General features: G+C 37.0%; 1 protein-coding gene and 1 non-coding gene across 2 annotated transcripts; both read right to left on the reverse strand.

Moving 5' to 3' along the window:
• Window positions 1-3,234: 3,234 nt before the first annotated feature.
• On the reverse strand, window positions 3,235-13,407 carry LOC141905300 (transcription factor AP-4-like). The gene is made up of 6 exons (XM_074794136.1): window positions 13,188-13,407; window positions 10,388-10,556; window positions 9,247-9,406; window positions 8,702-8,861; window positions 8,569-8,650; window positions 3,235-8,300 (listed from the first exon to the last, which is right to left on the reverse strand). The coding sequence occupies exons 1-6, from the start codon at window positions 13,286-13,288 to the stop codon at window positions 7,797-7,799; spliced, it is 1,176 nt and encodes a 391-aa protein (XP_074650237.1). The 5' UTR covers window positions 13,289-13,407; the 3' UTR covers window positions 3,235-7,796.
• On the reverse strand, window positions 12,483-12,555 carry Trnak-uuu (transfer RNA lysine (anticodon UUU)). Its single transcript has one exon. It is a non-coding gene; the product is annotated as a tRNA-Lys (tRNA).
• Window positions 13,408-15,044: the final 1,637 nt, after the last annotated feature.

The raw sequence follows: 15,044 nt of genomic DNA on the forward strand, positions 1-15,044 counted from the left end.
GTTTCTGTATGTTTAGGACACCTGGATATGAGATTAGGATTAATGTTTGAACCCCGGTGCGGGTTATCGCTGAATGAACGCTAATTGAGCTCTATATAGATGCGGCCCGAGCGCTGATCACCTGGTAAATAGTCATTATCTATCTACTGATATCTTCGAACATGAAAGTCTACACCAAGTTTCTGAAACGATTGCGATATCGCTTTATCCTAAACATTTATGCCTGATCTGTGGGAATGACGGCGGAAATGTCGATTTTTCTGACGATAATCGAAAGAAACTGAATGGGAAACTATTGCGATCGCTTGAAATACGGAATTAATCCGTAATCTTGTAAATAGATGATGATTTTCTGTATAGTTGAAATCTCTATGTAGTTTATTTATACCTTCCAAGGTGAAAGTTTTATCTCCGTTCTCAGATTTGTAGTAATTCGATTCCAGACTCTTACAATTTGAGTGATAAGAATCAGTGTCTATTACTACAGTTTCTAAACGTATAAAACTGTAGAAGCCCTAAAGAGAATTAACTAACATAATATCCATTTTACGCGTTAATTTGGATCCAGCCTTAGTTCCCGGCTACTGCGCAGTGAGTCCTACCCAGTCTGTGGCCTGAGATCTTGAAATACCGATCTGCAATCTTGGCGTCTGAGGGAAGGTAAAATTCAATTTCCAACAAATCCGAAATAAGGAATCTTATCATACTTGAGCTTCGCTCGAATTCACTTCATCGAGTAGGCTACCGCTCCTGATTTTTTACTCTTACTGCGAAATATCAAAATTCACACGATCACATGGTGAAAGCTACATTATCATCATTACAGACAAACGATATTTTACGATTTTATCCTTCGCATGTCTATTTCACCTGTGTTATCTTTCCGAATCGATTTCTTGAGACGTCGAGGAATAAATCAATGGCAACCGATAGGAAAATTAATAGACCACAAAATAACCGGACTAAACGATTGCGTGATGTTCTCTGGAGGGATGATCTCCAGTTTCTACCGTAACCCAATCAGAGGAAGGAATCGCTGGTAACAATAGCCATCTATTTCCCATCATAAACAATACTGATAAACTGCTGATTTCCATCGAAAAATAATCTGGTTCGTGGCAGACGCTTTGACAGACGACAGATGACCTGTTCCAGTAGCCACAATCGCTGACCAGATTTCCGCTGCTTTCTGTCCACTTCATTTATTTCCGCTACTGGCTGATAATAATTATTCGGTTAATCTAACTTTGAGCAATAATTCAACCGCATCCGATTTCGGCTCGCAGCACAAGATAAGCCGATAGTGTCGGCATCTAGTGGAACCGAACGTAACTTATATTACAAGCGCGATCGAGTCGCCACCTTTCGATTATAGCTTAAGCTACATTGTTAAAAACAGTATAAGATTGTTTTGAATGATCTACCGGGTAATCGATGGTTATTATAAGATGTTTTTAGAGACTCATATGTAAATACACGCCAACAAAACTAAGGAGGTGCTTTGACCCCTATAATACATATCTCTAACATAATAAACTAATTAGCAAATTTTCTTTTTCGATTGTTAAAAAGAGGAATAGTTGAACAAATGATGACCAGGTTTTATAGTTTCTGTAGTGTTTCAAGAATTTTTCCAGGGGGTCCGGTCCGGTCCGGCACGCCATTACTGGTGTTATTATTGGTGAGTACGAATACGAATACGAATACGAATATTTATTACACTCCAACCATTTCCATGGTATATGGAGGAAAAAAAACAGTATTTACAATTATTTACAAAAACAGTAGATAAAAGCACTTTGAAACATAACAAACGTTATATACAACATACTATTTACACACACTACCGGAGGGATCTATATACATCCAGACCTAATTTGATAAATTTAGCAAGTTTAAAAGTTGGATTTTTTAAAACATCAAGATTCCGAAAGGTATTTGAATTTAGGTAGCTTTCACGGAATACGGTAAGTAATTTACAGTCAAAAATGAAATGTAGTTCGTCGCCTAAAACGTTACAGGTGGGGCATAATCTATCGGTTCTCGGTGGATGGAGATTTGACAATTTATTTACAGGTAGGAGATAAGACCCAATCCTGAACTGGAATAAGCTGGTCACTAAGTCGTCATCAAGCCGATTTATATAGTTTTCAAATTTGATATCCTTCTTATATTGTCTAAAATTAATGTATAACGGGTTATTATTTAGCCTAAATTCTGTCTCTTGCACATGCTGATCACGGAGTAAACGGTGTAATTGTTTTGGAGAAGTCCTAGAGTTTACCATAGATTGTTGTGTCCATATATACGAAAGGCCACAGTCATCAAAAGTCTTCTTAATAAATAACAGCCAGGGGCTCTTAAACCTATCATTCAGATATAAATTATAAGATATCTTATAGAGAATTGAACTAAGTTTACTTTGTTTGCACTCTATCGTTTTGACCCAAAAATTAATCATTCTACGCTTTACGCTTATATACATAGGATAACGTCCTAACTCCGCTAATACTTGAAGGTTATGGGAATATTTTGTAACTTTCATGATAATTTTACAAAATAAACAGTGGAGGTTTTCTAATAAGTCAAGGTTTTCATATCCCCAGATTTCGCAACCGTACAACGCGATAGGAGCGACGCACATGTCAAATAGTTTAAACATTACATCTACTGGAAGTTTCAAACGTCTGCCCTTTTGAATAATAGAAAACATAGCTTTCATAGCTTTATCATAGAGAAATTTTTTTGCTTTAGCGAAACTACCGTTCCAATTGAATTTGACCAATAACTGCTGCCCCTATATACGTAATAAGCGGTGAAAATGTGAACTAACTCGACTATCATTATATTCCTACTGTGGCATGTGGGTAATAAGTTAGTTCGCACATTCACCGTCAACTATGTGTATAGAGGCAGCACTGGACGGTTAAAATTTCACATGCATCGATGCTCATAAGCGCCAGCCGTTGGTCTCCTCGCTGCAAAGCACCAACGTCTGATCATGTTCAGTAAAGAATTGCTATGGTTTGATCCCGCTCTTCCAGCTGAACAGTTCCTTACAGTTTTTAGACAAACTCCACCTCCATCCAATGTAACTCACTCCCTCATTCTGTTGCCCTAGATGCCAAATATTGGCCGAATCAAACATTGTTCTGATGATGTTTCAAACAGTGAAAAATCAGAAAAAAAACTTACACAAGAAAAGAATCAAATACAATGACATAAGACGCAAGTTTATTTCAATAAGTCCACGTAAAACTTACAAACTGCAAAAACAATAGTGAACAAAAAGATTTATATTACAGTCACAAGTTAGTGCGATAAATCCTCAGAACTTAATCAAAGTTACAAGTGTTGAAAATAGAAACTCGACATCAGATGCTCAAGTTAGAAAATAAATTAATTACATTTACATACATTCTGTGTATGACATAGCAAAGGACTGATGGAATTTTCATTTTTTTGTCCAGTTCCACAGTGATATCCACGGTTAAGTTTGACACTATACTACTAATTTCCAATGTTTTTTAACCATAGTGTCAAATTTCAAACAGGAAAACAGAATTACAAAATCCTTTCAAATCCAGGGGCCAGTTGCCCAAAAGTTGGTTAAAGATAACTGGCCGTTAAATACCATAGTAACAATAAAATTTCAATTGTCACCATATCAACTATCCACTGGTTAACTATAACCAACTTATGAGCAACTGGCCCCAGACCTATTTCAACAGGAAAAATTTACAAAGCTTTTTAGCGGTCTCAAGGTAATCGGATTTTTTCTCTTAAGTTAACAAATTAACCGAAGATATGTTGATGGTTGATTGAACTTGTTTCATTAAGTAACGAGGATATAAGACACGATGAAGGCGACGTTCCGTACCATTTCCTAATTCAAATACGATTAAAAATACAGCTTTAATTCAGCGAGTATCAGTCGTATAGTAAACAGGTCGACACCGGTCAGGAAAGGTCAAACGACGACGACGACGACTTTGAAATCGAAGCAAGTATAAAATTAGAGAATCGAAGAAACCTTTTTCTCCACAGGATACAGTTCCATAGTTCTCGGCTATAGTTCAAAACTTTACTCAAAAGTGATAATTTGACTTGGAGTTAAAAAAGAATCAATGAAACTCCTTTTTCAGATGTAGATGCGCTGAACCCTAGGTTCCACTGTATTAGCTGTTTTTTGTCTCTTTATACATGTATATATATATAATTTCTATATACGTTCTCTGAACTTTTCCTTATACATTTTATACAAGCTCCAATTCAACATCTCAATAATAATAATCAACGCATAACCAACTATTCATATGTAAAACATACATACATTCAAAATGATCGTCAAAATGAACAAATTTCTAAATATCTCTTTCATTAAATTGTGGTAATAAAACTTCTTTTTTTTTCAGTAATTTAATTTTCTTTTCAAAATTGTTCTTTTCCGAGTCGTCGTACAACGATAATATTCTCACTATATCATCGCTATTATCGTTAATGAAATAATTAATATTTCGAATATTAATTAAATTAAATAAATTATAATAAATGTAATTCGTTTGTTAATGTTTCGAGTACAAACTTCGTGTAGATTAAAGGTATATAATACAATCTGTGTTTAGATCTACTTTCAGTTTTTCATTTACAACAAACACTATAAGCGTATAAATTAGGCATTACATCGAATATGTACAGAATCGTCGTTAGTTTAAGTTATTGTTATTATCTGATTAGTTAGTAGATATAAAGTGATGAACGCTGTACATTGTAACATATACGCTGTTTTAACAGGATCCAGTTTCACAGTCATTGGGACCTCGTTACAATGAACATAGGATGTCATTCCTAACAAGAATATTCAAACAATTTCAATACTGGATATAATGAACCATCGAACAATATCGAATTAGATTTGATGTTCACTGTAACGAGGTTCAACTTGACACGCGGAAGACAAAACACACATAATAACATATGTATGTTCATAATGTTTATATATAGCATACCCAACACGGGCGAGATGAAAATCCACAAAATTGTGAGTGTGAACTTCATGAACTATCTATTGACGAAATTGTCTTTGAAATCATTCGAAATGTTAATAGATTTTCAAATCTCAAGCCCCGAAAGTTTATTCTAAGAATTACAACTGGCAACTGTGAACGTGGATCACACTGGCAACTGTGAAACTGGATCCCGTGTAAGTTTTATCTAAAGAGCTGTATCGAAATGGTAAATAAATTCCATGTAAAACAGATATAAACACAAATACTATTGATATGAATGATGATGACTGGAATAAGATTTGTTTTAAATTATGACGATGAGTGAATATAGTAGAGCTATATCAAACAGAGTCGAGAGGTGTGTCATATTGTACCAGTTCACACAACTGTTACTAATGGCCAATATATATGGTAGCATTGACAAAATGCCGGATTAGCTTTTGACCTTGGTTCTAACAAACAAAATACCTATAGAGGCAAGAAGCCTAGTGAACTTAAACTATTTTTCCTGTTTTCACCGAGGTATTGTTGCACAGTCGTGGCTTCGAGCCAAGAAAATCGCTTTAATTCTAAATCCAATTCTTGCTTAGTGTTAGTTACAAGTTAAATCAACTAAGAATGCTGGTCCCAATTGCACACAGCATAGTAATTTGGCCGAGGCCGAAAAACAAGCTCATAATACTGATCTTACGCAGTTAGATTGGCTGTAGAATTTGTCTAAATTTAGGCAAGACCGAAATGTAAGCTTTGACTGTGCAACTAGATCCAGGTACCGTATATCACATCACAACCGGTTTTTCAATAAGCAACTTAACTTAAACTACAAATAAATCCTTTTAACTGGAATATTAACACAAAATGACAACTTCAAAGCTGTTTGTGATGAATTTGTTCAAATATTTTTCTGACTATGAAACCGTAGACAAAACACTACTACGACATTGATAGCACATTTAGCATGTTTCAGTAAAAGCAGAGCACATTTAATGTATAAAACATCAAAATCTATACCGATGTTTAACCAACACATACAGAAACAACTCCTCAACTCACAACCAGCCAAATATCTCCATGAAACTTGAGATTTTTCAAATTAGCAAATTCTATTTCAGTGTCAGATCCAGACCATATTGGGTATCATTGCGACATCGATTTACTAGAGCCCTTCGAAAATACAGAGGTATAAAACTGAACACGTTTTCAACTCAGTCAACAAGTCACCAAAGCACTTGACTTAGAATTTTCTGAGGCAGGACTCCACACTCTAGTGTTTATATTTTGGGTCTCTGGTATTTGCTGTCAGGTACAAAAATGGAAAACTCTTGCCCGTTATTGGGTGAAAATACTGTCACTACTAACCCAGCCTGGATCTGGCCCTGCCTAATTACATCAAGATAGAGTTGAGCAGAGTCAACTGAATACTATTCAAAGATACAGTAGTCGAATGTGGTTGATCTGAGATGTATAAAATAACATCTGAATATAGAATAGGTTACACCTATAATTGCAGGTAGGTTATACCTACATCGAATATTCACTTACAAAAACACAATTATTAAATTTTATAAACGTTAAGATTAATAGCTTCTTTTTACATCAACTTATCGTCAGTTCGAGTCACAAATGACCACATTTTTTTGTACAATCGGTTCAATAGACCTTGCATTGATAACTGCTTAGTATGAAATCCGGGTATTTTTCGATTATCGATATTTTTTTAACCGTGTTAAAAATCGCTATATGTGAAAAAATTTCTCAAAGTACAAACGCGACAATAATAATAATCGTAATAATCATGTTATTCATTTTACTGTTAATTTACACATCAATAACCAGGAACAACAACTTTATGAAGTTTTAATTCTCATTTCTTTGAAAATAACAGCTGTTTTCAGACATATCTATGTCAAACAACATCAAGAAATCATTAGTTTTCAGCCAAAACAAAATATACATCATAATTTCAGCAACTTTATTCCTTACCGAGACAAATTCAACTTCCGCCTCTCGGAAACCGAAATCCTTTACTCAAAATGCCCAACAAATAAAGATATGATCCTGCAACAAAACTTAAAATTTGCTACTTAATACTACGTAAAAATCTACAGACTAAAGAATTTTTCAGTTATGACGGCTTGTTCAAGCATTTAAATAGCAAGTTGGCGGCAACATCCCCCTCCAAGAAAAACAGAATTTTGTCGTACAACCTCAATTAGCGAACTTTAGTAAACATTTTGACCAAAATACTAACTAAAATTTGTTCAAGCAATGATAAAGCAGGATCTAGTGCCACAGTTCACAGAGAATTATCCAGAGAATTAAAAGTTATACCGAGAACTGGATCCAGGTATCTCCGTACCTGACGTTGTTTACAAAATTGTTCACAAAAATACAAACAACGTCCCTTAACTTCTTATAGAAGCATTTTGATCAAAATACAAACAAGAACTCAATCAATAAAGTAGGTCCCAGTTCCACAGTTGTGGGTGAACTCTTCCGTCGAAATCAGTTCATTTTCATAGCGGAACTGGGTCCGGTTATCTTCATATCTAAATCCACAATTATTCACACAAAAAATACCCAGAAAAACCCCTGGAATCTCGGTTAAAGAACCTTCTCCTCATATAGAAAGAATTTTGATCAAAAACACAAACGATTTTTTTATCATATTTCGAAACGATGCGACAAAAGTAACATCTGACTAGTTCAGAATCCTGCCTCCCTCCTCTGTCATCTCTCTCTTGATGAATTCGAGCAGTTTTTAATGAAATGGATAAACATTGAAGTTTACGATGAGGCGGTATTATGAATAATAACGGTATTCGGTCGATGATGATGAATAAACTGCTCGTGACTGATCGTAGGACGGTGTAACAGACGCAACGCCACCGGATATCTCTCCGAATTCGTTAAAACTGTCTGAACGGTTTTCGGCCGAAAAAACATCGGCGAATCGCGTCCGGAACTTTCCTCGGATTGATCCTCGTCGGGGTCGCTACTCGCAGTGTTTGTATCCTCGCTGTCGTCTACCGCTCGATTGTTGGTCGTCGTCGTCGACGGTTTTTCGAGCGCGCTCTCGCCCTCGAGATGTCGAATCGCTTCGACGATTGTTTCCAGGTTTCGTCGCGACATCGAAGTTTCCATCGCGTGATCAGTAACAACGTGATTTGGAATGATGACTGGATTGACTTCAGTTTTGATGACTTCTACTCCCACAGCAGCTGCTGCTGCTTCGGCTGCTGCTGTTGGCTGCGGAACCGGCTCTATTTCTAAGTGTTGACCATTTTCGGGCTAAAAACCAAATAAAATACACTTGTCATTTATGCCGCGTAAGACCCTCTTCAGTGGCGCCGGTGCCTTCCCAATTTAAACATATATTTCTCAGCTAACTTAAATGATAATCAGTAACAATTGGTGACTTCCCCTAAGTGTACATACAGCTATTAAATTGCATGGCGAGAGAAATCAGTAAAATTCAGATTTTGTGCATGGGTACTTTATGAAAAGAGTGCGGAGGTGTTCGTTTTGTATGTGAGGGGAGACGGACTACGGTACATACCATTGCTATTTGCTGTTCTCTCTTTATATTTAAAGTTGTCATGATATTTTCTCTAAGATGTTGATGCTGCTGCTGCTGCTGCTGCTGCTGCTGCTGCTGCTGCTGCTGTTGCTGCTGCTGCTGTTGCTGTTGCTGGGTTTCCATCGCGTGAACTCGTTCCTCGAATATCGTACGTATTCGGCGCTCGCGTTCGAACTGACACCGAGATTCCGCCAGTTCCCATCTCAACTGTTCGATCGTCTGGTCCTCGTAATTCATACTGATTCCTTCATCCGACGATTCTGAAAACGACACTGAAAAATTAACGAACATTTTCTTAGAAATTTCTCAGAACTACATAATCACATGTGGATCGCAATGTTATAAATGACAACATTCTTTCGGGCGAAATTTACTTAATCTTCACGATTGATAGAACATTATATCCGTGTTGACGCGATGTAGAGAGAATCCCACAATTATAAGGAAAAAGTCCGAAAATGTAACTTTGAGATCCTTTATCCTAATAGTCATCTTCAGGAATAATGAAGATGACTATAGTCGAAACGTTGAATAAACTACTATCTCAAAGTTACATTTTCAGACTTTTTCCTTATCATTGTGGGATTCTCTCTACACTTTACTTAATCTTATTTCTAAGGGTTGAATAGATTCGATGTGAAGCGAATAGATACATACCCGTTTCAGTTTTTTTGCGTTTAGGAGGCGGGGAACTACTCTCGTACGGATGTCCTAATTCAGTTAGTAACTGCCGCAGTTTAGTGTTTTCATTCATTAATTGTGACCGATCCCTTTCTAGATTGTGAACATAATCAGTTGTTTGTTGTAGAATGGCAGCCTATAAAATACAATTACATCAAATTAACCCTTTCACTCCGAAAAACAAACATACTCGCTCAATAACAAGAATCTAGTCTGAACAGTTGATGTTAGGGTCACCCCCTAGATTTGACATCCTCGCTTGCTAGAGTTTAATGGCCTCCCGCCTAAGACCGTACCAATACCTATACCCTGGTCGCATACCCTTCAATGGTCATACTTTTACAATACCCTGTGTTATCTCAGGGAGAAAATACCAAAATTCAAAGAGGTTTTCAATCGTAATATCGACTTATTACAAATTTGCGGTCCATAGGTACTTTACTGATTTTTGCTTTGGGGAGTTTTTAAATGAAGGTGTTTCAAGGAGTTTTGAGAGAGTAATTTTTCATGAGAGGAGATTCAAGGTCAGTATAGAATGAACCGGCGCGGGTTGTGTGTAGTGGGTAAATGAGGACACGCTCAAACAAGAAAGTAGTGCGTGTTCGGCGTACAATGATTTAACCATTCACGTAGTGACACATGATACACTTATACACTGCACTAGGATAAAGTAGAGCATTATACACGGAACCAGTAGTCAGAGATCCTATTGAATTTATTTACAAACAAAAGCAGACAATGATTTTTATGCTCTACATTTCACCGGGTCCAAAGGTGAATATCGAGCATCTAGGTTAAAATATCAAATCAAAGGTTACCTATCATTTTTTTGAGGTATTTTGAGAGGTTCATTCGACTTTGTATTTTTGTTTCGTGAGCAGATATTTTCACAAGGAAGTTTTATGATAAGGAGTTCATACACTGTTTAAACTTTCAACCAGTAAAACTCATTTAGTTTTATACTGTTGAAAGACAATTTCTATTTAGTCTAATGGAGGGGGGGAGAGGGAGAGGGGGGAGAGGGAGAGGGGAGGGGGAGAGGAGTTTGGGCAAAATTCACAATACATCATTTTCAGAAATGAACTCGCTGTTCAGTGCACACAGGAATCAGACTTACTTTACTGAGTTTATCACCCTCGTGTTGAGGTAATAAACTCCTCAGAGCCTGGAATCCTGCGTTGATACTCTGCATACGTCTGCGTTCGTTACTGTTCGCTATCTCACGACGAACACGTTTCTCTTGATCGACGACGACGTGACATTTTGGAGACGATGAAGACGTATCGCTGTAATAGTAATAATAATAATAATAATAATAATAATTAATATTATCATCATCATCATGAGACAGGGTCCATACATATCAGTCATTCCTGTCAGTCATTCCTGAATATAATGAGTTTTCAAGGAGCAAATTTCACGTTCATAACCAAATTTCAGTAGACTCCCCCAGAATTGGTATTTTCTTTTCTTTAACCATTAATTTTCTTTTAAACCATTAATTTGGAGGTTTTGTTTAGCAAACTTTTATCCTATACACTTCCCAAAATTCGGTTTTTAATGCTGTAACTGCCGAACAGGTAAAAACAAATCCTGATCCAAGCTTAATCGATTGTGCGTAGTTTCAATGCATTGACTAATTAATCTATGATTGTGAACTTTAGATTTTAACCAAAAAACATTTTCAAGGACTGCTAAATTTCAGAGTTCTTGACAAATTTCCAATTTTCCAATGTTTTTAATCACCCCATTTTTTCATCGTGGTCTTGACACTCGCGTCTATTCACGATACATTGCGAATTTCTGTTTGTTTTCATGAACATTTTGCCCTTATCTACATGTGAAAATTGTTATCAGTTTTAAATGTATTTTAAAGTACATTGAATGCAAATTTCAGTTTTTAACCTATTAACATAGGACACTGTTTGGGATTTTGAGGTCCTTTCATAAATTTGTTCCATTGGATCCAGTTCCATATCAATCTAACTCTACGTAGGTCTGCATTTTTAAATATGGGCTTAATTGGGTTCGTTCATGTATGGACTATAGTCTACCGGTTCATGATCAAGTCCAACTTCATCCTAGAGATACGCTAAAATATTTGGTGAGATCATATTTCGTCACTTGGCTCCATGCAATGCGCGTTTCTATCAGTTGATACATAATATGGCATAAATTACAACTACTCGCCAAGATAGACTATTAAACAGCTGACTAGCTGGCACGGTGCCAACTAGGTGTGAGTCAGCCACGCTTGCCAGGAACTACTTTTTCTGCAGGTAAAGGAGGGCAGGCAGTCAGGCAGGCCAGCTGACATTACTGAAAATCACAACAGCACGTATTCAAGGAGCATTAAATAACTGTACATAAATTAGCTCCCTTTAAAAAATCCTCAATTCGTAAAGACCCTCATTGCCTGCGCCCGCACTAACATTCCCGTAAAAAATCCCCAACTATTTTCTGAGCATTCATGAATGTAGCGTTGAAGTGTTTTGCCCCGGTCACGGGACAATGATCAAACATCTATATTTAGATACCGGCGCGGCTGACTAGCCTTGAAAATCGTAGTACTTCCTGATGATAACAAAACAAACATCGATTATGATAATAATTTGGCGTCGTTCCAAACAGCTGATGGTGCAGACTAACATCGACTGCAACAGGATCCCCACATCCATAGCATTTTAGTAACTAACATCATTTGAACTGAGTAATATCGAATTCATATCAAGTTACCACGAAATGTGAACTAAGTAAAAATATTACATTCCTTCAAAATGTAATGAATGGGACAATTTTCGGTCCAGATCAATTCAACAACCTCCCTCCATGTTTGGTTCCAGCTTGTTACATAAATATGAGTGGGGCTCGTTACATAAATATGAGTGGCGTCTTGTCAACGTATTCAATGAAATCGTGGTTGAAGAAAAAAAATAAACAGCCTAAAAGATGTGACTCCGGCATCACCACTTAACCAAAAATAGAAAATAAAATGAATGAAGCGCCCGGCTTTTAACAATTCGAAGAGGAGACGTTTACACTAATTAGGCCTATGAACAGCTCCGATAGATTCTCTATAAGTCACATTGATCAGTCATCGCTAAGTCTGCTCGCTACAAGTATATATCTACATTTCTGTTTCCCAAAACGAAATCAAAATATCTTTTTCGAGCATGCAAAGAGTTTGTCTCAGTCGAAAAAAAGATTTTTGCCGCCCGGTATGGGACTCGAACCCAGGACCCTCAGGTTAAAAGCCTGATGCTCTACCGACTGAGCTAACCGGGCTCATGTGTAATAACGATATGATTCTCCCGAGCCATTCGTACAAAAGCTATTTGATATACCGAAAGAGAAACGCGACCCACGGTAATACTTAGATACCACAGGATATCACAGTATGACCTTATTCAACTTTTAATCCACCTATTGTATCATCCCAAGCTCCTAAATCAATTCTAATAGAGTAAAACTATGATGTCCTCTTCGTTCGAACTACCATGCATTACCGATCTTGGCACGGTGCCAGCAATGCAAGCCAGACCAGACTGCCGATTATTTTAGCTAAATAGCAAATCTATTCTTTTGTTTCTGTTATTGCAAAAGTAATACTACGATATTAGGTAACATAGAGATTAAGCTTAGTGTATTTCGGGGCCGAATACATTGATAAAACGGGCGAAATAACTAGACTACACAAAACAGCTGATCACTACTCCTCAACAAGTAAACAACACATGATTGACACGCCCTAAATAGACTCTTCTAAAAACCACGAATTTACCACAAACAACCGATTTATCAGTAAAATAGAAAGCACGCATAAAACCCTTAATTAAAAAGCGACATCAAGGTGAGGAATTAACAAATTAAGCCGGAATTTTCAATCAATCAGTCACACACACATGGCTGGCGCGTACCTGTCAGCAGTGCCGGTCCGGCGATCAGATTCTTCAGCAATCAGGCGACAAAACTCAGACAGTCTGTGATGTTTATCCATATTTGCGCTGTCATACGGCATACCAATGCACGGACAAGAATATCCACAATCCGATAATCCTAATTTGAGTAGGTAAATTTGTAGGTGAAGCCGGTATTTTAGAGGAGTACGCGACGGTACGGTGTAGTATTTGGCGGGAAACAGCTGAGAGGTCAATGGCGCGAATTGTATAAATACGCTCATTAATAAATACATTCAATTTTACACTGTCCGTATTGTTATCCTTTTTCACATATTTCCATGAACCAAATACCTTAACGCGATTCTAAATTTCAATCAGTTACCATCGGGATATTTTAGATTTAGCGCAACTATATGAAACAGCGAGAACTATATATGTGTCGCTCATGCGCTTTAAGTAGGACGCATGTAATCAGGCGGGTTAACGCGCGTCTCGTGAGAGACTGCGAGAAAGAGAATTTATAATATTCATTCGATTATTATCGCGTTACGAACGAAATCTAACTTTCTTTATGAGTTCAATCACGCAAATAGACAGATAAATGAAACCTGATTTATGAAATGTATTTTAGAATGAAAATGCTTCTCTATTCGTGTAGTGAGTGAGATTTTAGATTTCTATGCTATTCAATTCTCCACACTATACTACAATGTCTGGAATGTAGCCACGATCGACGCTCCCACGTCAATCATACTTAGAGTAGATGACGCCCACTTTCATTCTATAAATTGCGGTTTGTTTATCAACATCCCTGAAAATGCAACAATTTGAAGTGATGATTTGTGTTCGGTTTAAGGATGTTGAATTCGTACCTTGTCTATCGCCCATTACGTTCTTCAAAGTAAATTAATTTTACTGGGCTTCTCAATTCAACCCGGTTTCAAAATCTTTTTCCAATAGTCACATGATTATTTTGTTCATAATAACATGCACGGAAACTATTTTGTAAACGGTCCTGAAAAAGTTATTAAGCCGTTTTCCCTGGTCCTTTTTGCCTTAGGGATTTAGAACTGTCTCCAGTCCCGTGACGGCGCGTAAGTTTGTGGCCACGGATTAGGAAAGGGCGATCAGTCCGGTCCATTAGCCCGAATCCTGAACAGCTGACAGAGGTCGTGTCTATATTGATATGATTGTTTTTTACGCGATAAATTCTTGTCCTTAGAGTAAACCCAAACTATACTCACATTTACCTGGTAGATATCAGTTAATTCTAGTCATTGTTTCAGTAAAAGCATTCTGACTTATTACGTAAGTACAAGTAACAACTAAAAAAGGCAAAAGAAAAATAATTAAATTCACCTTTTGCTTACAATGTTGTTTTTAGTTTAGTGTAAAATGATGGATATTGGTGATGATGATAGAACTGGTGATGGTTGTTGTTTGACTAATCAATCAGTTGATATCAACAATCTAAGTTGTATCGGAGCGGATCTGTATGTGCAAACAGCAGATCATATTGTATTAGGTATGTATGTAATAATAGTCAGTAACCTGTCTGTGGTCGAGTTTTCCAAACCACAAAAGTATTAGCCCATTCGATTATATCAGCTTACCACCAACGATTAGGTTACAACTAACTATGAAGACAATCCATTTGAACCCACAGAATAACTCAATTCGGCTTTCAATGCACCAACTACTAGTAGTAGGCTGCTAACAGTGTGCGAGTATTACTTCAAACACTGTGGTCTTGTCACAGACTCAATGAACAGTCCACTATGGGGTACCGGTACACTTAGTCTCGGGGAACCAACATTCGAATGACCTATCAAAATAAACCGACAAACTCAACTGGAGACAACTGAGTTAAACTAA

The sequence above is a fragment of the Tubulanus polymorphus genome, chromosome 5, assembly GCF_964204645.1.
Source record: "Tubulanus polymorphus chromosome 5, tnTubPoly1.2, whole genome shotgun sequence".
Taxonomy (NCBI): Eukaryota; Metazoa; Nemertea; class Palaeonemertea; order Tubulaniformes; family Tubulanidae; genus Tubulanus; species Tubulanus polymorphus.

What these genes read in the sequence shown, in the direction of transcription:
- LOC141905300 (XM_074794136.1), bottom strand. Translation starts at nt 13,288, where the DNA reads ATGCCGTATGACAGCGCAAATATGGATAAACATCACAGACTGTCTGAG. An exon ending in AGGGTGATAAACTCAGTAAA is followed by an intron (nt 9,407 to 10,387) that starts GTAAGTCTGATT and finishes TGTATTTTATAG; the next exon opens with GCTGCCATTCTACAACAAAC. An exon ending in GTTCACGCGATGGAAACCCA is followed by an intron (nt 8,651 to 8,701) that starts GCAACAGCAACA and finishes GCAGCAGCAGCA; the next exon opens with GCAGCAGCAGCAGCAGCATC.